Source organism: Propithecus coquereli, unplaced genomic scaffold (assembly GCF_000956105.1).
Source record: "Propithecus coquereli isolate 6110/MARCELLA unplaced genomic scaffold, Pcoq_1.0 Scaffold131, whole genome shotgun sequence".
Classification (NCBI taxonomy): domain Eukaryota; kingdom Metazoa; phylum Chordata; class Mammalia; order Primates; family Indriidae; genus Propithecus; species Propithecus coquereli.
This window is the reverse complement of record NW_012137303.1, coordinates 1,373,544-1,400,102: the sequence shown is the minus strand read 5'-3', so window position 1 is coordinate 1,400,102 and position 26,559 is coordinate 1,373,544. Positions and strand designations below refer to the sequence as shown.

The window sequence follows — 26,559 nt, the reverse complement described above, 5'->3', positions numbered from 1 at the left end:
ACATTGCAATTTTTTTTTTTTTTTTTTTTTTTGGACAGCTCTTGCCATTATACCTGGGGGGACACTTTGATGTCAACAAAAAATATAGCGTTTACTTTAAAGCCGATATTGAAGAGCCAGGGATTCCAAGTTACTAGAATTTTTATGCGCATACCCAAAATGAACACAAATTTACTTACGTTTAAACAGTACATCTTAGAATACCATGTTTTAGTGAATTAGATATGTAAATATAATAAAACTAGGCCTCATGAGGAGATGCTTAGACAACGGATTTTTAAATAACTGGATGTTAGGGGTATAACATTCTGATAAAAACCGGTTAATTAAGCAGAAAAAATGGCGGATGTTTTGAAAAGGAATTTTAAAGTTCTTTCTCTTTCAAACACTCTCTTTTGTATAGTCAAACAGGATAGAAGTTAAAAAATACTAAGTTAAACGATTAATGTGTTTGTGGGTCATGCTCGAAAGTCTGAAGCATTATCAACGAAATTAATAATTTGGAAAATGATTGTTTAAAAGGAGGGAATTGTCTACTAGTTGAAATTTACCAATCAAAAACTTTCAGGGAAAGAATAAACCAATCGTAAATCCCTCCAAGCACTTCCGGCTTGTGGCAACCGATGACTACCAGGAATTGTCCACAATCCAATCAGAGTGATGCTGTTCTTGTATAAATAGAGGAGCAAGGCAAGTCCTCTAGTTCGCTTACTTAGGCGATAAATCATGGCACGTACTAAGCAAACTGCTCGCAAATCCACAGGGGGAAAGGCGCCACGCAAGCAGCTCGCCACTAAGGCGGCTCGTAAGAGCGCTCCGGCCACTGGCGGCGTAAAGAAACCCCACCGTTATCGCCCTGGCACCGTGGCCCTGCGCGAGATCCGGCGCTACCAGAAATCAACTGAACTGCTGATCCGCAAGCTGCCTTTCCAGCGTCTGGTGCGGGAGATCGCGCAGGACTTCAAGACCGACCTGCGCTTTCAGAGCTCGGCGGTGATGGCCTTGCAGGAGGCCTGCGAGGCCTACCTTGTAGGACTTTTCGAGGATACCAACCTGTGCGCCATCCATGCTAAGCGTGTCACTATCATGCCCAAGGATATCCAGCTCGCGCGCCGCATTCGTGGAGAGAGGGCATAGTTTCCTGAGTGAGTGCTTCCTTTAAATCCAAAGGCTCTTTTCAGAGCCAACCAGTTTCTCTATGAAAAGAGGCCGTAATACTTAACATATTTTCAGTAGGCAGCGAGATGAAGTTTACACTGACCTAGAATAGAAGACCTATGGTGTTTAGCATACAGCGCCCTAGAGAAAAGGAACCTTGTCCGAATGTTCAAAGCTAAACGCGTTCCCCACGTTTTCCCTTGGGCTCCGCCATCTTGCCCGTGTTTCCGTAGGTTCTCACAGCTTTAGCCTTGACTGTTTATGGTCTGTTTCGAACTTGGGCCACTATCTTGACTCCTTCCCCCGCTGCCTGTTTTTTGGCAGTTGGTGGCCTGAGCTTTTTGGAGTTTGCGTGAACAAGCCTTAAACGCTCTGGGCTTGGTCTTCCTGAGTGTATTCTTTTTGAGCTTGAAGCAGTGCAAGAAGCCAGCGCTTTTGGTCTCCGTTAAGGTACCCTGTTCTCCAAGGTTTTGAGACCCAGCTACTTGCTGGCGAACGTTAGCTCCTTCCTCAGAGTGGTCAGATATACACCCCCGCGGCTCTGATACCGGGGCCAAGGCTTAGGTCATTAGCTGGAACACCTAAGGACCCGTGGCATTGACAGACGGCTTTTACGGACTTAGCAGCCTTACCCAGGTCTAAACTGCAAGAGCCAAAGCAACAAACAGCAGATGGGTGTGTCACAAACATTACTGCTTAGTGTGAATGAAGAATGCAGAAATCATGAGACTTTTCAACTTTTTACAGCTAACATTCTCAAAGGAAACTTCAACTTTTGTAATTTACCTATCTTAATGTCTAAATCAAGTCTCATGAAAGTACCTGACATTTATTAAAACATAAAAATCCTTTGGCAGTTTTGAAAGTTCTCTTGTAAGAAGTATTCTGCTCTTGCTTTCTCATCCATACAAAAGCACAGTTACTTCTATACCATGTTAAACAGATATTCCCTAACAGTTTCCTTACGATTTCTAAACTGGTAGCTGAAGGAAGAGAAATAAGGAATTCTGTTCCGAAATTATACAGGTTGTTATTTGGAAATGTAAAAGGATGTTTACTGTTTGGGATATTATATGCTGTTTAAAAGCATTTTATGTTTAAACATTTTAGCAAATTTCTCAGTTTCGAAATGAGATGTAGTATCTTTACCTGTAATTGAGAAGTTTCTATTTTTATTAAAATGTGCCATTTCCCCCAAAATATCACTATGGAATGAAGTTTGTCAAGTGATACAATTAATAGTGACAAAGCTACAAATAAATACACAGTCCAAGGTAGCCATTGTAAGAGGTCCTGTAGATCTTATAGAGGAAATTTTTCTTCTTGGAAGCCTGTCAGACATAAAGACTTGGGTGCTGTGAGCTGGGGAGTCTTAGTACATGAGGAATAATGCTTAATTGTTCATAATTAAAATAAATGGAGTCCTAGAAATTTGTAATATAGTGATTCCCTATTATGGTGGATAAAGGCCTTGCATATTTGAATGTAGTTTCCCCTATTTGTACTTTCTTAGAGATTTTAGCTCAGTATGTTTTTTACCCGTGTTTCTGTCTCACAACTGTTAGACTTCAAGATATGAGGACTTAGTGGGAACAGAAAGCATCTTCTTACATTATTAGATCCACAACTAGCATGGTCCTTTGCCTAAAACAAACCCTCAGGAAATTATCTAGTCAAAGTGACATTTAAAATAAAAGATTACTGAACAAACAGACGTTACCATTTGGTGCATTCCTAGTTACCAAATAAAAGATTAGAGTGTATGTAATTTTAATACATAGTTTTCCTAAATAGGAAAAAATCAATAGTTATTAAGTGGTTGCAATAGTCCAGAGGTCGTGTATTATTTTATTAAGCCTCCAAAATTATAAATTCAATAGTTATCTACAATCTAATATTCATAAATATTATTCTATTAGTACTAAACTGATAAGGAAACTAAAACTAAAAAAGTTTCAGATAAGTGTTAGAGCCAAACCTATCCTTACTCGGCCTTACTGTTTTAAACAATCAACATCAGTATAATCCTCACTGGTTACCCCTGAGGGCTTTATCACTTGGAAAAGCTGTCAAAGGAAGACTAACATCTTTATGTTGGCACAATCTTAATTTTTTTGTATATGATAAAAGAAATGACTGGGTTTAAACATTTGCAGGATCCTATATGATTGTGAAGTTCTATCACACTATAATTATTACAGCAAATTGCACAGAAATGTAACAGATACACAAACAAAAATATAACCGTAATATTGAGAATTGTTACCCCTTCTGCTTACCATTCAACTAATAGTATTGATGAATTAGCCACATACTCACAATCTTTTTATTTTAATTCTAAAAGGCATACCATACCCTGAGATAGTAGTGGTTACTAGCAGATGTTTTTAAATTAAATTGTAATTTTATTCACGGAAGATCACAAATCTGACAGATTTGTCAGGTCACATTTTATATGTACCTGTTGGTATATTTTGTTGTATATCTATTTCAGGTTTATGTTTGCCTGCAAGTACATATAATTTTAATAACAGTATATAAGCCCTAAATAACCAGTAGCTTTATCTTACAGAAATAAGAGCTAAAAATCAAGACAATTAAGAAATCCTATTTTATTATTAATATTTCTTCACATCCTCCCTACCCCATCTGCCCACAGTAAACATTGATATTTTATATCTGAGAACTTTTAGTGCAAAGTTATAAATTTTTTACTGCAAAGGTATATATATATATTTAATTTTTCTTTCGTAGTTTCTCCAATAACTTGGAATGGTATAATTCAGAAGATAAGGAAGATAATCTATAAATAAGGCCATGGAGAGAAGGGTCATAAAAGGGGCAGAAGAATTTATTATCCTTAGTTTCCTACACACGAAAACAGAAAACAAAATCACTGAATTTAATATCTGGCAATAATCTAATCCATTTGATAGGAATAAAAAGACTCAGTCAATTATACACACACAACACGGTAGTGAAAACGAAGACAAGACTTCTATTCTAGAGTTCAGTTTAGTTAATGAGAGAAAAAAATAGATGCATTGAAATGTTTCTGTTGATAATAATGGTAATGAACTATTAAATGCCATGAAAGCACATTACAAAGATATTTTAAATTTAAATAATAATAATTTTAAAATTTAAATTAGAGAAATCTGTTCTTGGAAATATAATTTGAGATGGAATTGGAACATTGGAAAGATTCTCATTGGTAGAGAGATTTGCAGGAGAACAGAACTGTAAAAAAAAAGAAAAAAAAAGATTAAAAAGGAAGGAATAGAGAGGTTTGAGTTATTAGTGCCTGTTCCTGTGAGCAGAAGGTATTATTATGAATAGAAACTACAGAATTTTCACTTGAACTTAAGGCAACGGGAAGCCAGTAACTCTCTTGATGAGGCATATTTTGTTTTCGTTTTTGCTAAATGACCAGAATTTAGGAATTAGAGATCATTAAAACTAGTTAGGGAACTGGTTAGGAAGCAGTGGAATCACCCCAGCTGTGAGAGGATGAAGAGAAAATGTAAGAAGGGAGAAAATGTCAGATTTACTGAGAATTCTTTAAAAATCAACATGATTTAGTGACTGAGTTACAGGAATAATAGAGGCCTCCACACAGTACCATGAAAATAAGCCTCCTCCAGTTAAAAGGAGCCAGGCAATTACTAAGAAGGGAGAAAGTAGTGATTGCAGGCTGCTCCTAAAAATTGTTTTTGTTTCAGACCTATACCACAGGCTAAGTACTGTCCAGCAGATAAGATAATATGGAAATGCCCTTCACAACTTCCATTGTTAGACATCTTTATTCTTCTTTATCCATTCTAAGACATTCATTGTAACCTTGATGTAACTGCTACAAAAATTTTGGGAAACGGAGAAAGATTTAAATAAGTTTGAGTGTCCTTGAAAATGAGGGCCTGTCCAAGGCAAAGGAATATGAATATGAATTTATGTAAATGAGAGTAAAACTCTAGGAGGTCATGGATTAAATTATTATGTTTAATTGCTTCTTTTGTATTCCAAAAGGTTTGTGAAATGGATAGCTCACAATGGCCTAAAATTGAAATACCTGAACTCTGCTTCTTTCTCAGTGATCCTCAAAAAGACCTGGAAAACTCTACCCGTTTTTTTCTTGATGTAATAGATGGAGAGCAGTGCAAGGAAAATGATACTAGGAATCAAGAAACCTGTTTGAGACCCAACTCCACCATATCCTGATAGTTAGTGGTCATTTCTGGTCATTTCACCTTTCTAATTAACAGTTTTCTTAACTTTATTTATTTTTTTTTTTGAGACAGTCTCACTCTGTTGCCCAGGCTAGAGTGCCATGGGGTCAGCCTAGCTCACAGCAACCTCAAACTCCTGGGCAACAAGCGATCCTCCTGCCTCAGCCTCCCAAGTAGCTGAGACTACAGGCGTGTGCCACCATGCCTGGCCTACAGTTTTATAAACTTTAAAACAAGGATTTTAGTTACACCTACTGTAAATGTGTTATAGTGAGGGCCAACTGGCACAGTTACAGAAGTGCTTTGTAAACCTTGGGGAACTAAAGATATGTTACAGTCATGTGGACTGCTGAATGCCATATTCCCACATAAATCTCTTATTCATCATCACTTGTCATCAAAAGCCTAACTCTCTGGGTGTTAACGACTTTCCATGTCTATTCCCCTTGTTAAGGCTCAGAGACCGATACCCCAAAATAGAGTCCTTCAGAAGTGAAAGTTTCTCTCTGCAGCCTCAGAATCAAAAGTTTCTCTCTGACCTTCTCCTGCTCTCTAGTCTCTGGCCCCTCATTCTCCCCTGAGGCTGGCCATAGAAACTAGAATCCCTCTTCCCCAAGGTAGGTCATAGAAACCAGAACCTTGTTTCTCCAAAGCTAGCCATAAAACCTAAAAACATGACACTAACTTTTCCCCGTCTTTCTTTGTAAAAGCTAGTCATAAAGAAATTATCTGACCTACTTTGTTTGACTGTCTAAGTCCCCCATTCCAGAGAGGGTCCTGCCCCAAACCCAGAAGGAATATATGTTCAGAGAGGCCAAGAAGAAACCAGACAGACAAGCCTTACTGGGTTTCCCTACTCAGTCTGTTAGCATTGGATTGTACCCTTTTTCCCAATCATATCTCTACATAACTGTTCTACTTTGTAGGACCTAAGCATAAAAATGGACAGTTTTTCCTCTATATCTCTGGGTCTTCATTCTGAAGGATCTTACATTACATAAAATTATAATCAAATAAATTTGTTTGCCTTTTCTATTAATGTCTTTTGTCAGTTGATTTTCAGCGAACCTTCAGAGAGCAAAGGGGTGTTTTGCTGGCACCCACATACCTTATCTTTCCCACTCCATGATTCAATCTGTTATTTTCAAAAAGATTATTTTGAGTGGGTATTTCATATTCTTCCATTTATTCAGATCTCTTTCTCGACCAAGCCACTCTCATAATGGAAGGTTTTGTTGCTTTCTCTAGAAAAAAGACATTGTGGGATGTAGCTGTCATTCAAAAAAAAACCTGAATTCTTGTTTAGGAGAACAAGAAAGATACTCACAAGCTACGTTTTTTTTTTTTTTCCCATAAGTTTAAATAGGACGTAAAATTTAATACACTATTAACCAAAAAGGGAATGTAAACAAATAAGACACAGAGGTATTTTAATCATGAGGGATTTATGTTATATGGTCCTGCTGGAGACCTGCTCAGGAGTTCATGATTTGTTTTGTGCTGTGCACTCTGGAGAGTCTGTGGAAATTTGTACACACCTTCTCAAACGGATTTTTTACAAAAATACATAAAAATATACAGGATAATAAAGTAGTGACATTAAAATACAGTTACCGATTTTTAAAAGTATGTATAATATGTGTGCATTTTTACAAACACATCAAATAATAAGGTCCAGCGGCAAGTTTAATAATGAATGTCAGTTTGAAAGACAATGAGTGTAAACTTTATTTCAAGATCCCTGCAGTAACTGCAAAGTGATATGAAAATGTCTTCCATTGATGAAAAAGTCACAGGTACTAAGAAATCCAGTGATGAATTGCCTGTGCTCACAATTAAAGGGAGTATTAAATTGTATTTAGGGTTTGTGAATATAAAGATGTATTTTCCCCCCATCCAGAGTCCCATAAATGTCTGCAGAAGTCATATTTTGTCAGAATGTATCAGTAAAACTAAGTGGGTTTTCCCAAAGTCAAAAAGAAAAAGCCTCAGCCTCCAGGATGAAATGGAAATGGTGAGATATATCAGGTCAACCCATCTTCCTATAGCTTATTTTCTTTCAACTGATGACCCCAATTTCAAGCTCCATTCAACCTTTTCTAAAGTTTTGTTTTTCCCTCCTAGTTCCTTATCTACTCACCAGATATTAGACAGCTAATCCTGACTCCCTGGTCCTCTCAGTAACCTGTGAGGAAGCAATCTGGAAAAGGGAGTAGACTATAAACTGCGAAAAAAACCCTTCTACATTTTACTCTGTTTCTTAGCATCAGGGTGATAGCAATGATTACGCAGATTTAAGCAGAATGACAGCAATGTCAGCGGGTCTCTAAAAAGAGAATTCCATTGATTTGCGGGTGGGGCGCGGGTGAAGCCAGGCTTTTCGACCGTTTCCCAGTATATACAAATTTTAATATCCAAACCTCTGCTTGGCACATTATTTTCTCTCTCGGAAGACTATGCGAATAAATCGAAAACTACGTTCTGATTGGCCACTTTAACAGCCTCTGCAAACCAACAGGAAAGCAAGTTTTACGAAACTGAGCCAAAGAGCATAGTAATAACCCCTTCCTACAATTGGCCTATTCATAGACTTGCATTTTTTCTAACGTGTCTGGGCACCGGAGCCGAGGAGGCCACACTCATGCCAAGAACAAGATCCGCTCTTCCTGCACAGAGCTACAGGTCACAGTAGGCAGAATATAGGGCCTCCTCAGCAAAGGCAACTTACTCTGAGCGCATAGAGACCGGCGTGTCGGCGTGCCTGGCGGTGGTGGTAGAGTACCAGGCCAAGATCCTCGAACTGGCAGGTAACTCCACCCGCGAGTAGACGCGCACCCGGCGCCATCTGCAGCTGGCAACCAGTAACGACCAGAAGCACAAGTTCCTGGACCGTGAGAGCACTACGCGGGTGGCGTCTAGCCCAAGACAAAGTTACCTTAAGGGTTAAGTGTTTACACCACCTCCTCTGCACTAGAAACTAAATCTTTTCAAAGTGAAACCCTTGTTAAAGATTGTAACCCATCTTGCATCTGAGCTACTGCGTGCGCGTGCCCTGCGTAGTGCAACCGGGTGGCCAATCACACATCGTGGCGGTAATTTAAAGAAGTAACAGGTTCAGCTCTTTTGAGTGAGATCAGTGGGTGGCTCTGAAAAGAGCCTTTGAGATTTTCAAAGCAGAACATCCCGCCAGTTTTTCACTTCTTCTTAGGAGCTGCCTTCTTAGCCTTGGTAACTTTGGGCTTAGCAGATTTAGGCTTGGCTGCCTTAGGTTTAGGAGCCTTGGTCTTAGCCGGACTCTTAGCAGCCTTTTTCGGCTTAGCTGCCTTCACCTTTTTCGCACTCTTAGACACTTTCTTGGCCCCAGCAGCTACTGCCGGCTTTTTTGCTTTCTTTGGGGTCTTCTTAGCGGTCTTTTTCGGGGTGGCGGCGCTAGTCGCTTTCTTGGGCTTCTTGGCTGCTCCAGCGGGCTTCTTGGGCTTGGCTGTGCCCGCCTTCTTTGCCTTGGGCTTAGCCTCCCCAGAGGCTGCCTTCTTGTTTAGTTTGAAGGAGCCAGAAGCGCCAGTGCCCTTGGTCTGTACTAGGGTGCCCTTACTCACCAGACTCTTCAGACCAAGCTTGATACGGCTGTTGTTTTTCTCCACATCGTAGCCGGCAGCCGCCAGCGCCTTCTTGAGCGCTGCCAGGGAGACGCCGCTGCGCTCCTTGGAAGCGGCCACAGCCTTGGTGATGAGCTCAGACACTGGGGGCCCAGATGCCTTGCGTTTCCCAGCAGCTGCGCCTGTTTTCTTCACTCTTTTCTTCACAAGTGTTTTCTCCGCAGGTGCAGGGGCAGCAGGAGCAACTGGAGCAGTTTCCGACATGGTTCTGTTTTGCCAGAAAACCCAAGAGTAACTTCAAACTGTCAGAACAGCGTGTTCTTTGCGCCAGAGGCTGAGGGTTTATATAGAGAGACGCTGAGTGATGATTGGTTCCCTGTTCCATGCGCCGCGCTGCTAGAGAAGGGCTCCTCGGCTCTGCCGCGTGGCTGTGTTTGTTGCCCCTTAAAAAAGGATAAAAATATAAGAAATCTGGGCATGAAATAATTAGGGATTTGGGGGAAACGGATCCGAGAGACTTTGGGCTTCATTCCTGCCTCATTTTCTATACCTAGTTTCAAAACTGGTACCCTGAAACTTTCCTGATTCCCCCAACTCTCTTTCAAACTTTGGTCAAATCGAGACAACTTTCAGGTTTTCCTTAAAAATATTATTTCTCTCTGTTACATTTGCAAATCTCCCTTCCAGGGCATTGTTCTGCGTATTCTTATCTTCTCAACTTTATATAAATAAACTCATATTTACTAAAATGTATAGGGAAATCGGATTTTTTCGCAGGAGCAATAGCACAGGCGCTCCTGCAAGCTGTTTGCATCAAGTTCTTAGGAATTGGCACTGGGGTAGAAAGTTCTATGTACAAGACAGATGATTATTTTAGAAAAGATAGGTTTAAAAAAATAGTATTTGGGTTACCAGTATATAAGCTGTACTTGATCCCTGGGTTTTAGTAATTTGAACATTTTTCAGGGAGTTGAGACTGAGACTGCTCCAATTTGTCTTTTAGACAAACATTGCTAAATAGAATCACCAACCTTCTCTTAAAAATGAGGATCATAGATTTTTCAGACCTAGAATTGGCATTAGAGGCCAAACACCACATCTACAAGAAAGAAAACTGAATCATGGAGTTTTAGAACAGCAGATAGACATCATGTTACCAGATGTGAGAATTGAAAGCTATAAGCATTGAGAAATTATGTGATCATGTCCCATCTCTTTAAAATTGTAAATAATTTAATGAAAGACATTCAGTCCATAAGATTTCTTCCCTCAATATTTAGCATAGAATTTTGTATGTATTTTCTATATTTCAAAATTACAGTTAAAATACAAATTCCAACATTGCAAGTATGGACACAAAGGATTACAAAAAAAAAAATTCTCATTTAAATCACTTTGTGAATTTTCATAATTCTCCTTAGGCTTTTTACTCACAACAAATGAGTAAGGCTGTCACAACCTAAATTAATTGGCTGAATGTGTCCACCTAAGGAGTTGAGCAATCATTTCATAGCAAGCATGCGTGATTTTATAATTACATCTCTTTTAGTTTACAATTCAATAGACCTGATAGAACTATCTTGTTATAGGATAAGTAAGCACAAATTTAATATTCTCCATCAAATAATCAGATACTGAAATTAACCCCCATGTTTGTTAGTTAAAATAAAGAAATGAATAAGAAAGGTACTTTGGCATTATATTTCTCCTAATAAAAATACTCATATTTCCAACATTCTACTTATTCTTGCCTATGCTGAATGGTGATTTGGGAATTTTTTCATATAAATCCAAAATAAAATAACCAACTTTAAAGATGTCATCTCTCCTTATTCAACTAATTCCACAAAAATCACTTGGCTTATTTTAAATTATCAATTTTTGGCAGGCAAACACTGGAACCAAGTCTCTGGGACTTAAGAATATGTTATATGCCAAAAAAAATATACAAATACTGTGTGTAAAGGAGGCAAACACATAGAACTGGATTAGCAATACTCAATTATTCATGTGGAGAGGCATTTTATCGGTGCCTGTAGGAAGGGGCCGCATGTCATCTTTGATGCCATCATTGTCAATAGCGATAGTCACAAGAATACTATAGGACCTTTTCTTTTTTGAGTCTATAGCTTTATATTATGTAGACAAAACAATACAATTAAAATTCAGATTTCTAAATGTTTATTATTTTGGTCATTATGGTAGTCATAATATCAGTTGTTGAGTAATTGTAACTGCTCACCAAGTTAGATAGATTCAATTAGAAGATATCATCGTTTCATTATTATGTAACACTTACTGGTTCCCATGGCTAGTTAGGTACCTAATATGTGCAAAGGCATTGGGGATAAGGGCCATTTCCTTAATTGTAAGTAAATCTCTACACTTCCTGGAGGACAATACTGAGATTCAGTTTTGCCAATAAAGTTCTCCAGATGTTTATAGAAGGAATTTGGTGTAATTACTGTGTTATTACTTATCTTTGAAATAAGCACCCAGGTGCTTATTTTCTCTGAAACTGTAGCATGAACAAGGTTCCTGAAAGCTGGGTCACCCCCTGGGACTGCAGACTTGAAGTCATGAAAAGTTTCACCTATTTTGAGGTAGCCCTCAAGAAAAGTTTTTTTATTGCTTTTGGATCCTAAATGTGTATATAACCTAAAACAGTAGATTGTACACTACACTAAGGAGTGAACTATTTATTTCACAGATGTAATAAATAGGTAACAAAAACTCTTTAGATAAGTGATAGCTAACTGATTTACAACTTCATATTCTCTAAATTTTGTGTTAACCCCACCACCACTACCACCACCACCACCACCACCACCATAGTAAATGACTGACAGATACAGGTAGTGTTCACTAGGTCAATCCACAGGGGCAGTGCTTAAGTATTCCATAATTCAGTGAATTTCAAAGTTTTCAAAAGAAAGGTGACTATGTAGAATGAATAACAAAAAAGGCAAAGAAAATATGGACTATACAGAAAATAGAGCTTTGTATTAGTATCAAATGTGTTCAGAAAGTCCATGAGAAATCATACTTATTTTAATTTTCTGCCAGATGGTCTTACCTAAGGACACTGGCCCCTTGAAACTCCCCTCCAAGCACAATTATGGTGTATTAATTTTATTTTATAAAAATGTCCAGTTTTGGCCGGGTGCGGTGGCTCACGCCTGTAATCCTAGCTCTCTGGGAGGCCGAGGCGGGCGGATTGTTTGAGCTCAAGAGTTCAAAACCAGCCTGAGCAAGAGCGAGACCCCGTCTCTACTAAAAATACAAAGAAATTAATCGGACAACTAAAAATATATATAGAAAAAATTAGCCGGGCATGGTGGCGCGTGCCTGTAGTCCCAGCTACTCGGGAGGCTGAGGCAGAAGGATCGCTTGAGCCCAGGAGTTTGAGGTTGCTGTGAGCTAGGCTGACGCCACGGCACTCTAGCCCGGGCAACACAGTGAGACTCTGTCTCAAAAAAAAAAAAAAAAAAAAAAATGTCCACTTTCCTTTATATATGTCTTTTTCTCTATCTGTAATATCTGGTACACCCAGAAGTTGGCTAGTTTCTATTGTACTTCAAAAATACTCTAAATCCTCACTTCCTGGGTACCCAGGCATTCAGCACACTTCTTTCCCCTTCCCTTCTCGTCTGAATTAGAAACTCATCTGAAGAAATCCCTTATAGCACAGCCCAGCCCGAGAGAACTTTCTGCAGTGATGAAAATGTACTGTATCTACTGTCCAATAAGTAGCCACTACCCATATGTGGTTATTAAGCACTTAAATGTGGCTAGAGTGATTGAAGACATTAATTTTTAATTTTAATTAATTTAATATTAAATGAGTGCATGTTGCTAGTGGCTAATATAGGACAGCACAGCTTTAAAACAATTCATCTCAAACTTGAATGAGCATATAACCCACTTGGAGATCTCATTAAAAATGCAATATGAATTCAGTAGATTTGGGGTTGAGCCCAAAATTCTGGATGTCTAACAAGCTTCCAGGTGATGCTCCACCCATAGAAACTAGGCAGCAGCTAGAAGTATACTGGGCTGATGTCTGACCCCTCACTCTGAGTTTACTTTTCTTTTCCCTTTACCAGACTTTGAGCTCTTTAAAAGAACAGATGTGATTATTATCTTTGTAAACCTGGTATTTGTACACCATTCTTGGCTTGTAGTAGACTCTAAATTGTTGAAGGAATGAATGATGCTTGTTTGGTGCCTTTATCAAAAAGGAGAGCATGGGAGACCCATGTGTTTATACCTGCAGGTAACTGGACCTAAACTAAATCCCAGGTAGACTTAACTCCAAGAAATGGATAATCTTCTGACTTCCTATAAGGTAAGCACCAGCAGAAAAGGGATTTTTAAAAATTACCTCTGTAGTACATAAAAGGTACTAAATGTGAATGTGTGGTATGTGCGAGAAAATGTTGAAATTTGTCTACTAAATATATCAACCTATGATCTGTGTGTAGAACTTTAGTTCAGATACTCTTTTCATTAAGACACTATTTCACAGAATTTATTAGTGTTGATTTGCAAAGGTTTATTCACCATAATGTAATGTTAATTCTTAACTGGCATGGAAACAGTGACAGCAAAGTCATAAGACTCCAAAGTCAAGCCCAGCAATACCACTTAGTAGACGATTAGGTCGTCCAGTCGGGGATTCCTCATATTAACACCGCACATAGTGCTTTATAAATTGGAACACAAAACATGTAAATTCAGTTAATATTGGCACCCCTTCCCAGAGCTCCCTGTTTATCAAAAGTGCTGACAACATGGCTCACGCCTGTAATCCTAGCACTCTGGGAGGCCGAGGCGGGCAGATTGAGCTCAGGAGTTCGAAACCAGCCTGAGCAAGAGCGAGAGCCCGTCTCTACTAAAAATAGAAAGAAATTAATCGGACAACTAAAAATATATAGAAAAAATTAGCCGGGCATCGTGGCACATGCCTGTAGTCCCAGCTACTCGGGAGGCTGAGGCAGAAGGATTGCTTGAGCCCAGGAGTTTGAGGTTGCTGTGAGCTAGGCTGACGCCACGGCACCCTAGCCCGGGCAACACAGTGAGACTCTGTGTCAAACAAAAAAAAAAAAGTGCTGAAAACAATTTATGCATGCCTGTGTCAAACGCAACGTTTCATGACTGGCCAAATTTTATAATGAATATTGGTAGATTGTAAGAATTTAGAATAACACATCTTTCTAAAGAATATTCACATTTAAAAATTAATTTTATTGTGGTAGCTCTCCATTTTGTAAACATGCAGCTTTACTGCCTTTGTTTCACAAATAAAACCAGTTAGGAGACTTGTATTAATACAATATTAGTTCTCTGAAAGAGCCCACAGGCACTGGACTAGAGGACACAGAAACCAGTAATTCAGGACCCAGACAGGGAAACAGGAAGGAGCCAGACAGAGATGCGTTTCCTCACTTCTCTACGCCCTTTCTCTCCCTAGGCAACGGTAGGGGACGCCCAGTAAGGTAGAGAAGAGGCGGGGACAGAGATTTCGTTCCCGCCCCGCTGTTTCAGTTTTCAAAAAGGTCCGCAAAATTGATATATAAGAAGCTGCATCATGCTTGGAAGCTTTAACATTGTAGTTGCCACTTTCTGCTGAGCATGTCTGGCCGAGGGAAAGGGGGAAAGGGCCTGGGCAAGGGGGGTGCTAAGCGCCACCGTAAGGTCTTGCGTGACAATATCCAGGGTATCACCAAACCTGCAATTCGTCGTTTAGCTCGCCGTGGTGGTGTTAAGCGCATTTCCGGCCTCATCTATGAAGAGACTCGGGGTGTGCTCAAAGTGTTTCTGGAGAACGTGATTCGGGATGCTGTTACCTACACGGAACACGCTAAACGCAAGACGGTGACGGCTATGGACGTTGTCTACGCACTCAAGCGCCAGGGACGCACTCTTTACGGCTTTGGTGGCTAACCTGCCCCTGGTTTCCTCTTCTTAAGACAAAGCGCTCACAAAAGGCCCTTTTCAGGGCCACCCATTTTATCACACGAAGGGTTATCACTGAGACGAAAGTAACGTTTTATGCTTTGTTTAATCAACGCTTTGTCCAGTTCCAACTTGCACACATCGAAGCCACTTTTCTGTATGTCTTAGGGTACTTGAGTGTTTTTCAATGTCTGCAGCTACCTCAAAATAGCGGATCTCGCGTGCTCAGGACAAAAGAAACGTGAAAATAAGCCCTTAAATTTGAAGGTACTTTGAGAATGGCAGCTGTCTTTCACGTTGGCTTATCTAACGATATTTGCAGAGTTAGTAGTAACAGCGGTCTGGGGCGGGCAATTTTCCGACAGTGATTAGGATATACAGAAGCAAAAAAGTTCATTTACCTGAAAAAAGGTGGCCGCGACACAGCGGAAGAAAATATTAGGCAACGAGAAAAGTTGTAGCTTTTAAAAGGGTAGAAATGGCGGTTTTTTTCCTCTCTGCTTCAGGGTACCGGCTGTGAAACTTGGCTTTTTCTGTTTTTTTCTCATACCAGATTGATAGCAGAAGTTTCTTGACAGTGGGAGGCATCTGGTACTGTCTCTTTAGGAAGCAAGGGAAGTTTGCACTTCTAACTGTCCCCTCAGGAACTTTTTCAAGGCTAAGAAAGAACTCATAAGTTAGGCCACATGTGTTTTAATTAAAGAGTACTTGTGAGTTAATTTTTTTCACTTTATCTTTGATAGTTTATTTTCCTGTTAGGTTAATGATAAGACCACCTTTCAAGGTGAAAGCATTTTTAGTTTTTCTCTAAGTATAGTCTTATAAGCCTTTGTTGGTACTAATATCTCGGTTTTATTGATCATTTTACTGTTTCCCAAATGGGATCTGGTTCCTTCATATGTTTATGTCTCAGTTTTATTGATCATTTTACTGTTTATTTCCCCAAATAGGATCTGGTTCCTTCATGTGTTTTGTCTACCTAAGGCCTTTCCACCTGTGACCCTGCTGCATTCTAACCGTAACATTTTTCCCCCAGGCTGGAGAGGTAGTTTGTCACCTGTGTTCTTAATCTTCCCATTTGAGGACTTTTCACATAAACCTAAGGGTGAAAGCATCCCAGGTTACCAGCTTAAGTATGCACCCGTTGTCTTATAATTATAAAGAATCTTCCTTCTACTGTTAATAACTTAATCAGAAAATAAATTTGGTCACATTGAAAACCAGTGATATCCCAATTAAGTTTCGATGTTCTTCTGGTTCCTTTTCCTCCACATATAAATGTATTTTAGTGTCTCTCAATTGAATCTTTGCATCAATTACTAGATCCTTCATATTTTATCAAACCTCTAAGGCTCAAGTAATGTAAAGTCACTATCCCCATGTGTCACTCACCTTACCCTTTCCATGATTGCATGACTTCTACACCAACTACTCATTAAAAATGTCCTTGGCATGATTACCAGTGAACGGATTGCCAAATCGAAAAACACTCTTCAAGAACTTAATTTGTTGCATCTGACCCTGTTTATTATTCTTGCCTTCACAATCTCTTCACAAGGTTTTGTAATGCCTTTCTTTCTGGGCCAGATCCTATGCTCCTAATTCTTAGTTTGCTTTTCTGGGTTCTATTCCTGTTTTTGATTCTTCCCAATGAACTCTTTCTCATACTCATAACTTCATGGATGGTCCATGAGTCATCTCTTCCAGAGTGTGCCATATATAGACATCTCCAGGTACCTAGAAGAGAACCAAATATCAGCCTTCCAGCCCTATTATCTGTGTCCTACAATGACCTTACAGGTCATCTACATTCTTCCCATCTTACAATCAGTCCATCCCACAGCAATGAGAGATTTGAGTAACCTGCAAATTTTGTCATGCCATCTTTGCAAAAATAAACAAAAAGCTTTCTCTGTTTCTGCTAATATCTGCAGAACAATACGCAATTTCGGTGCTTTATCTGATACTTGCCCACCTCTACAATTCACCTCTCCCCAACCATGGATTTCTGCAGCTGAATGTACTGAACAACTTGGTATTCTTGCAACTTTATTTTTGCAAACAGTAATCCTTTACATAGTCTTTCTTCCACAAATAACCATTAGACTCCTTTGGGGGTTTCCTCCTTCAAAAATTTCCTTCAGGAGACCTTTACCTGATTCTCACAGGCAAAGTCAGTACCTAGGATTTCTTATATTTCACAAACCACACTCCTCCACACATGTCCGTAGCCCTACTTCAGCATACACTTATATGATTATAGCTATTGCACACTTAAATATTTAATGATGATTAATGCCTTCTTAAGATTTTTTGAGACCTTGGACAATGTCTTCATTTTAGAATTCTCAGAACCTACAAAAATTACATGGCACAGGCCAGGCATGGTGGCTCTCGCTTATAATACCAGCCCTTTGGGAGGCTGAGGAGGGAGAATCACTTAAACCCAGGAGTTCAAGGTTGCAGTGAGCTATGATGGCGCCACTGCACTCCAGCCTGGGCAACAGAGCAAGACCCTATGTTCAAAAAAAAAAAAATTACATGTCACATATTGTTCACTCTCTAAATGTATGTGCAATGACTGAATGAATCAATGAAATTAACAAGCAATCAAGGCCACCAATACTTTTGTACAAATCACACCTCTTTAACATTATCTCTGCTCCCTCAGAACTTTCTTCTCCCCTAACCATTTCCCTTTACACAAATATCAAGATTTGTGGCACATGCCTGTAGTCCCAGCTATTCGGGAGGCAGAGGCAGTAGGATCACTTGAGCCCAGGAGTTTGAGGTTGCTGTGAGCTAGGCTAACGCCACGGCACTCACTCTAGCCAGGGCAACAGAGTGAGACTCTGTCTCAAAATAAATAAATAAATAAATAAATAATAAATAAATAAATAGAGGTTATGCTTTGCAGACACTCCTCAAATCGTATCTGAATGGGATCACAGAGTTCAAAAGCATTGAGACAAAGAACATTTTTCTCAACTATGACATGACCTGCCCTTGTTCAGACCATCAATGTACCATCTCATATAATAAGTAAAAAATAGCGTGTCAAAAAATTTTGGTTTCAAATGTATATCCTTTTATTTTATTTTTACTATAGAACTTGAAGGACAAAAAGTTTGAAAAATACTGGTTCATTTATTTCCTTTATAAAGTTGTGAAATTTTCAGGTTAGAGTATTGCTTCACTTATCTAGGCTTCAGAACTTCAATACTCACATGTAGGCTTGCTTCAGAACTTCAATACCCACCCCCTTGCAGCTAGAATGCAGATATGTGGCCTGGGTTTCACCAAACAGTCACACATTTAAAAGACTTCTCTTCAGAATTGGAAGACAGAACAGAAACTCTGCTTAAGGCTTCTGGTACTGCTGGGATAAGAGATATCATATGGGCCAATTTTTGGTTGTGACAGCAGCCATGGGTTCCAGTCAAGTTGAGTTCTAGTTCAGCAGTGGCAGTTGTGACACAACAGCCCCGGATCAGTTCTGCAGCACAGTTTTGGAAATGTGTTATGGCATAGTTTTATAGCCATGCCAAGAATGCTGCTATCTATTCAATATCCTTTAAACATCCCTTTTAATGTATGATTAATTATAGTCATCTGGCAACTAAGAATTTAAAGTTTAAAAAGAAAAAATCTTAACTATTTTCTGGTTGAGTTTTATGTTTTTTAGGGATTTGGAATTGTTTTATAACAATGATGTTAAAAGGCCTTATTCCTTGTTATAGTTGTGGTAAACAATAACTCCCTCCCACCCTATATCCATGTCCTAATCTCCTGAACCTATGAATGTATTTTCTTAAGTGGTATAAGAGAATTTCCAGATGTCATTAAATTAAAGTTTTGGAGATTAGGAGATGATTCTGGATTACTTGAGTGGGCCCAGTGTAATCACAAAGATCCTTGTAAGTGAAGGCCCAGGATGATCAGATGTCAGAGGAGAAAAGTGAGCAGAGAAGCAGAGATTGTGATGCACTTTGGAAACAGAGGAAGAGGCCACACTGACTCTCCTTTTGTTTCTGGAACACACAAAGCTTTTCTCACCTTGAGACTTTCCTCTTGCAGTTCCTCTACCCCAGACCATCTTTGTCATGGCTCCCTATCTAAGAATACAAGTTATGCGAGTTATCACACAACCAGTCAGTGTTAGAGCTGTGATTTTAAGCCAGTCATTCTTGGCTCCCAACTGTTGTTTAAACACTATATCGTGTTTCACAAGGGCACAAAAAATTCGGAAACCCCAGAAAAGTTGGATGAATGAATAGGATTGGAAAATCCTGAAAGGTAAAAAGCTTGGCTTTTGCAGAAAAAATAAAGAACAAGAAAATGTATATCCTAGAAAGGATTTTAAAGTTATAGATTGACCTTTGCATTAAAATCTATTTTCCCAAACCCAGCCATAAAACCTAAAATTATTCTATGTAAAACTGACCATAAAGAAATTACCTGCCCTGTCTGTCATAAGACTGCTATTCCAAAGAAGGTCCTCCTCACATCCAAAAGGAAGGAATGTATGCTCAGAGAGGCCCAGAAGAATCTGGAAAGGTAGGCCTTGCTGGGTTTCCCCTTTCAGTCTATTATCATAAGATCATACCCATATTGTCCAACTATATTTCTACATGGTTATCCATACTTTATTGAACACAAGCATAAAAATAGACAATTTCCTCTGTATCTTTGGGGTCTTCATTCTGAAGGCTCCTATACATACATGTTAAATAAATTTTTATGCTTTTTCTCCTATTAATCAATCTGCCTCATGTCAGTGATTTTTCAGCAAAAATTTAGGGGGCCAAGGGTTTTGGTCCCTAAAATCTCTACCTTATGATTGGGTTGTTTATTTTTTCTACAAAAGCCAAGATTTTTACCTTTCAGGGTTTTCCAACCCTATTCATTCAAACAACTTTCCTACAGGTTCCAGAATTTTCTGTACCCTTGTAGAGTATGATGCAGTGTTTAAACAACAGACTAGAGCCAAGAATGACTGTTTTAAAATAAAATCACAGTGGAAACCTCATTCAGGATACTGGAGGAAAATGAGATGAGGTATTTATCCCCCAGTTTCCCTTTTAGAGATCATCATAGGCTGGCTGCATTCCTCTCTCAAGGCCACAGTTCATGTCAGGGATCCCTCTCTGTACAGATCTAGTGACTGCTCCCCTTGCCCTTTCTGGTTTATAAGTGATCCTTACTAGGCCTAGAGGTACTATTTATTGAGGTTTCTGTATTTTGCCTTGAATTTGCAAATCATTTCTTTAGGAAATTTTCCTACTATTGTCCAATGTGAGTAGGCTGTTTCCTGTCTTGACCTTAACTGAACCCAAATTGGTCACTACAAATCACGAAGTATATGGCCACCATTTCCAAAAGAATTGAGGTAATTAAAATACAGATCTTACCATGTCACACCCCATTAACATGTCTCCCACAGCACAAAGTTAATTCTGAGTTTCTCAATTTATAAGAGGAGGCCTTCACTCAGAGAACTGTCAGACCTGCCTTTTTCCTCATATGTATGTTTCCAGTCTCCATGGCATTAAACTACTTACTGCCCCTTGTGTCTTCACACTGGTGGCCCACTTATCATTTGCCAACATTGCCTGAAATGCCGTGTTCCAATGTCCTTCGCCTTGGCTAACTTCTGATCAAGGAATCAGAGCAAGGGGAATTATACAATACTTGTAACAAGTGTCATGGAGCTGGATGCCCTGCTACTTCCATCCCCTTTCTGCAAGCAGACAGCTCTTTTACACCTGTTAAGAGGACCTCTCTCATGATGGCACCAAAGAGTTTTTGACAGTTTGTCATGTATAATTTTCCCCAATAAAAATATTAGAAAATATTCAAACTATATAAAAATATTCCTATAAAAGATTGGTTGATCGAGCATCTGCCACCTAGATTCAAGAATTGAGCATATCTACCATTTTTGTGGATAGATATATGTATATGTATGTATAAACATTTTTGGCTGAACCATATGAAAGTAAATTACAGACTCATTAGACTTTACACCTAAATATTTCAGTATCTAACTCCTAAGAATAAGGAATTCTTGAAATATCAAACCTAAAAAAGAAAAAGAAAAAAGGGTTTCTAAAATGATCTATTATCCAGTCCAAATTCAATTTTCCTCAATTGTCTCCAAAATGCCCTTTATAGTTTCTTTTTTAGAGCCAGAATGTAAACCACATTGGATTTATTTATTTACACACATACACAGATTTTCTTTGTAGAGTTGGAGGGTCTCAAACTCCTGGCCTCAAGCGATCATCCTGCTTCAGCCTCACAAAGCACTGGGATTACAGGCATGAACCACCAAAATCATGTTTAGTTGCTATATTGCTTTAGCCTCTTTTAATCTTGAACAGTCTCTCTATTTTCTTTCTTTTTTATGGTACTGACATTTTTTAATAACAAAAATTTATTTCTCACAGTTTTGGTGCTGGAAAGTCAAAGATCAAGGTGCCAGCATATGGTGTTTGGTGAATGCCTTCTTGCTGAGTTCTCACTTGGCAGAAGGCAGAAAAGGAAGTGGAACAAACACTGTGTCCTCTCATGACAGAATGGTGCAAGAGGTACAATGACTTTTTGAAGAAACAAACTAATTGTCTTATAGAATGTCCCACATTCTAGATGCTGATTTTTTTCCCCTTCAGATGTTTAATTGGCTCCTTTTTCCCCAGTACTCTTGTAAACAGCAGATTGAGACATGATTAGGTTCCAGTTACACCTTTGGCAAGGTGAGGTTCTATATAATGCAACATAAGCAGAGGCATGAAATAAGAGGTTTTTCTAGTCGTGCTAAATTAGATCACTTAACTAACAAATGGAGCCAGTCCCTCCACTGTAGGCAGATACATTTGACCCTTTGCAAATAGCAATGTGAGGGGATACTTTGGCACTGAGTACAGGGTTACCCAACAAATTTTCTCCTAAAGCTTTTCTCCTAAACATTAGCAATCCTTGCCTAAATTAATTCAAAGAGGTTTTTAGAATGATTTTCTAATGTTTTGACCATCTCTTGTCAAAAATAGTTGTAAATAAAGAAAAACAAATGCATGCAAAAAATGTATCCAGAATGGCATATGCTAAAGTTTGTACTAATCGCTGTTAATTCTATGGTTATCCAAGAGTTGGTTTAGGCAGGATGTAGTATGATTAAGATACCCCACAACTCTAAAATTTTAATTATAGATGGGGATCTTTATAAAGGGAAAAAAAATCCTACAATACTTGTCTTTAGATAAGTAGTCCTACAAGGGTCAATGTAGTTGGAACTTGTAGTGTCTGGAACCAGCCCACCAGAATTCTAATCCATGATCATTCTATTTCCAGCTGTATTCCCTCATTATTCATTTGTCAGGCCTAGTGCGAGTTATTTTTTTTAAAGACAGCAGAGTTGTGTAATTAAATATTCATATTTGTACCAAAACATTCACAGCAGCACCCAGTACCATCTCCTTAGGCAATTCTTTCAAGTGTGAGCTCTTCAGAGAAAAAGTAAGTGGCCCTAAAAAAGGGCCTTTACCTTTGCCTCAGAAAAAGCCCGAGGCCACACTCTACGCCAAAGCCGTAGATAGTGCGTCCCTGACGCTTTAGCGCATAGACCACGTCCACAGCTGTGACCGTCTTGCTGCTGGGCGTGTTGCGTGTAGGTGAGGGCGTCCGGAATCACGTTCTCCAGGAACACCTTGAGCACTCGGGCGTTTCCTCGTAGATGAAACCAGAAATGCGCTTGACACCGTCACGCCGGGCCAGGCCAGGTGGCAAATTGCAGGCTTGGTGGTTCCCTGGATGTTGTAGCTTAACGCTTTGCGATGGCGTTTAGCACCATCTTTTCCCAAGCCTTTGCCGCCGGGTCTCACGCCCAGACATGGTAAATAAAAGCTGAATGGTATAGCTAAACAAAGCAACCACTCGCTTGCTGTAGCCGTTGATAGAACGATTTGTGGACCTTTTTAAAAACTAAAAGAGAACTAGGCGGGAAATGCATTGAATCCCCGCCCCTCTGTTTCTAGTAATACCAGGACCTAAGAAAAAACTGGAGGGAGATTTACTGGTATTTAGAGAATAAGAATCTCTAAACAGAAGTGTCAACTTGTACACAAAGGAAAGTACCTCGTCTTTTTATGCGTGTACATATTTAAAGATTTAATTCATTCCACATATATTCTTGGATCATTTGCCATACTAGAATTGAAACAAGCCCAAACTCGAAGAAATAAAGGAATTCGAACTCACTGCCAAGCCACAAACTACAGGAAAGAATCCAGATTTGGAGTTTGGAATCCCTGAGCAGCTACTCTCACACTGTGATATTAGACATCTTTGTTAACCTCAGACTCAATGACCTCATTTATAAAAGGGTAAGTACTTGTTAATAATTGAGTTATTTTAAACCAGATACTGGCATCTAGTTGGTAAACAATAAATTCTTATTGCGAACAAAATATTTATAATACAGACAAAGGTAAAGCACACAGGATTTCAAAACATTGCCAATACCAATACATACAGTATGTTCTAATTTATACATATTAAGCACTACACATTTAAACAATGAACGATTGCAAAGAAAAAAAGTATGTAAATTGCCAGAGGCTTATGTCCTGTTTTCATATGAAGGATAGAGGGTGGGAGGGGCGATTGTCCTCTCCTGGGGTTGATAAGGGGAATTCAGGCAAAGAGTTTCATAAATTCTAATTCTAGACAAAGGGATTTACACAATATGAGAAATCACTAGATTTTTACATTACAAAAAAAAATTTGCTGAGCTAGTTGCATGGGAGCATTTAAGAAGAGATAAATTATGTCCTTGAATAAAATGTTCAAAATAATAGTGCATTTTTATTGTGCTTTTATGATGTGCTAGGCAAACGATCCTAAAGACCATGGATTTTTGAGGAAGTGTCATCAATATCTAAAAAAAATGCACTTGCATGAATAAATGAACTATAAACTAATGAACATGTCACCACCAAACCAGCAAAAGGTACAAAACACGCCTATTTATGTCCAAAAAAACCCACATTGATTTCTTAAACCATGGAATCCCAAGCAATACAAGTATCAACCCCTATAAAAATTGCGACGATTGTTTTTTACCTTGTTATTTTGGAAATAACTAGATTCACAAGTTGCAATAATAGAGTTCCCTGAACTCTGAATCCAGTTTTCCCTAAAAATGGCATCCAATTGAAGGAGTTCAGAACATGACACCCCAAAATATGCCGCGATGGCATATTGACTATTTTGAGTTAAAGACCATTGAAAAACAGCAGATGCAAGCAAAAAATACTTTGAACTTTGTTTCCAAAAGCAGGAGTTGAAATTCCCCTGTGAAAGAGGCCCTCCCTATGGCAAAAGGAAAGTAGCATTCTTGAGGCAGGAGGGAAATCTATATAAAGCTTGTTAAACTAACTCTTATCTTTCTAGTTACGTTTTCACCCAATTAACTACCCTATCCCGATCCCCTTTGCCTCAGCACATTTTTAGCTTACTGCTTTGTCCAATTTAGTATGTACTATTCAACCCTGCATCTTGAGGGCTTTTATTCCTTTTGAAGACTCCCATACCACATAAAAGCTATATTACATACATACAGTTGTATGCTTTTCTCATATCTGTCTTGTCAATTTAATTCTCAGGCCTAGCCCGAAAAAAACTCTACGTGGATAAAGATTAAATTGTGCGTCTCCTTCACTATGTAACTATAATATCAAAACCAGGAAACTCATTGGCAAAATACTGTTAGGCCAACTGCAGGCCTTACTCAGTTCTCACACGTTTTTGCATGGCCTCATTTGTAGTGTGTGTGTGTGTGTGTGTAGCTCTATTCAATTTTATCCTATATAGATTCATGGAAGTACCATCCTATGCAGCTACAAAACAGTTCTAACATCAAGAAATTTGTTTTAAACCTTTATAGTCACACCCACCCACCCCTTTCCTTAACAGGGCAAACAATAACCTGTTACCCACATTGTCATTTCCAAGATTATACAAATAGAATGCAATGTTTAATCTCCTTAGATTTAACATTTGCTACCGTTAGTTTAAGGACAATTAGGTTATTTCCAACCCTGGGTAGATTACAAATAATGCTGTATTAGGTTTGTTCCAGCTGAGAACTCGAAAATTATGTAGGGGACAGAATGCGGTTAATGGAAAACCGATGATTGTGAAACCATAGCCGCCGCAAGAGTCTGTAGAGTCCCCGGAGGTTGTAAACCTAACATTCCTATCCTCCCCCCTTATCTCTACAGGATGAGACTGACCCAGGGGTCCCAGAAACCGGTTGTTTAAAAAAAAATTTATTGCAGCAGCTGTTCTGGCCCAGGTACTCGCTCCCCCCTAAGAAACCCTCTATTAAACCAAGGTTTTCCCCTCTTTCAGTGTGGATGCTCTTTGGCCTCCACCCATCTGCACCCAGATGCCCAAAATAAACAGCATTTTGCTACACATGAGGTTCCGTGTTTCTCTCGGCTCCGGAACTAACAGTAAGAAACTCGCACATTTTTTACCTGGGTCTTGATTTACTTTGTCCCAGATAAAATGGAGGACACACCAGCCCTGTTGTGGGAAATGGTCGGGAGATTAAGGCCGTAATCAAAGGCTCGGCAGCCAAGGCGTCCGGGCTCCACCCACGCGCCCTACCACCAGCCCTTACTCTCTGCTTCAGGACAATTTACTCCTTTGTGGTACAGCTCTTGAAATTGAAACCGTAGGTGGCTCTGAAAAGAGCCTTTGGTTTTAAGAGTTACGCAATCAGGAAAACAGCTTACGCCCTCTCCCCACGAATGCGGCGCGCGAGCTGGATATCCTTGGGCATGATGGTAACGCGCTTGGCATGGATAGCACAGAGGTTGGTGTCCTCAAAGAGACCCACCAGGTAGGCCTCACAGGCCTCCTGGAGCGCCATCACCGCCGAGCTCTGGAAGCGCAGGTCGGTCTTGAAATCCTGTGCGATCTCACGCACCAGACGCTGAAAAGGCAACTTGCGGATCAACAGCTCGGTCGATTTTTGGTAGCGGCGAATCTCCCGCAACGCTACGGTGCCAGGTCGGTAGCGGTGGGGCTTCTTCACGCCGCCGGTGGCCGGAGCGCTCTTGCGAGCCGCCTTGGTAGCGAGCTGCTTGCGAGGCGCTTTCCCGCCAGTGGACTTCCGCGCTGTCTGCTTCGTACGAGCCATGAGGGAGTTCTTTAATAGATAGTCCCTACTGAACAATCAGCATGTCTTGCTCCTATTTATAAAGGCAAAGTTCTCCTGATTGGTCCGAATCTTCAAATATCGCGCCCTGAATTGTTACTTGATAAGCCCTGTGATTGGCTACCAGGTTTCATTTTAGAAAACCTTAACCTAGGCCGGCGCGGTGGCTCTCGCCTGTAATCCCAGCATTCTGGGATGCCGAGGCGGGCGGATCGTTCGAGCTCAGGAGTTCGAGACCAACCTGCGCAAGAGCTGAAAAAATAGAAATTAGGTAGACAACTAAAAATATGTATAGAAAAAATTAGCCGAGCATGGTGGCGCATGCCCGTAGTCCCAGCTACTCGGGAGGCTGAGGCAGTAGGATTGTTTGAGCCCAGGAGTTTGAGGTTGCTGTGAG

The 26,559-nt window shown here is 39.6% G+C and overlaps 3 protein-coding genes and 1 pseudogene across 3 annotated transcripts in view; 1 reads left to right on the top strand and 3 right to left on the bottom strand.

Moving 5' to 3' along the window:
- LOC105805633 overlaps positions 1-14,926 on the top strand; it is a 48,239-nt gene extending 33,313 nt beyond the window's left edge. Inside the window, exons 7-8 of the mRNA XM_012638561.1 lie at positions 724-1,055; positions 14,596-14,926. Of these exons, the coding sequence (XP_012494015.1) occupies positions 724-1,055; positions 14,596-14,926 (663 nt within the window). The remainder of the gene's footprint in view (positions 1-723; positions 1,056-14,595) is intronic.
- Positions 8,579-9,244, bottom strand: LOC105805670 (histone H1.3). The gene has a single exon (XM_012638600.1). The coding sequence runs from the start codon at positions 9,242-9,244 to the stop codon at positions 8,579-8,581; it is 666 nt and encodes a 221-aa protein (XP_012494054.1).
- Positions 14,927-22,477: 7,551 nt separating the features above from the next.
- Positions 22,478-23,094, bottom strand: LOC105805632 (annotated as a pseudogene).
- A 2,592-nt stretch (positions 23,095-25,686) lies between these two features.
- LOC105805631 overlaps positions 25,687-26,559 on the bottom strand; it is a 14,867-nt gene continuing 13,994 nt past the window's right edge. The window contains exon 3 of the mRNA XM_012638559.1: positions 25,687-26,153. Within this exon, the coding sequence (XP_012494013.1) occupies positions 25,734-26,153 (420 nt within the window). The 3' untranslated portion in view covers positions 25,687-25,733. The remainder of the gene's footprint in view (positions 26,154-26,559) is intronic.

Bases quoted from the DNA above. Each gene is read 5' to 3' on its own strand.
- LOC105805670 (XM_012638600.1), bottom strand. From the start codon at position 9,244: ATGTCGGAAACTGCTCCAGTTGCTCCTGCTGCCCCTGCACCTGCGGAG.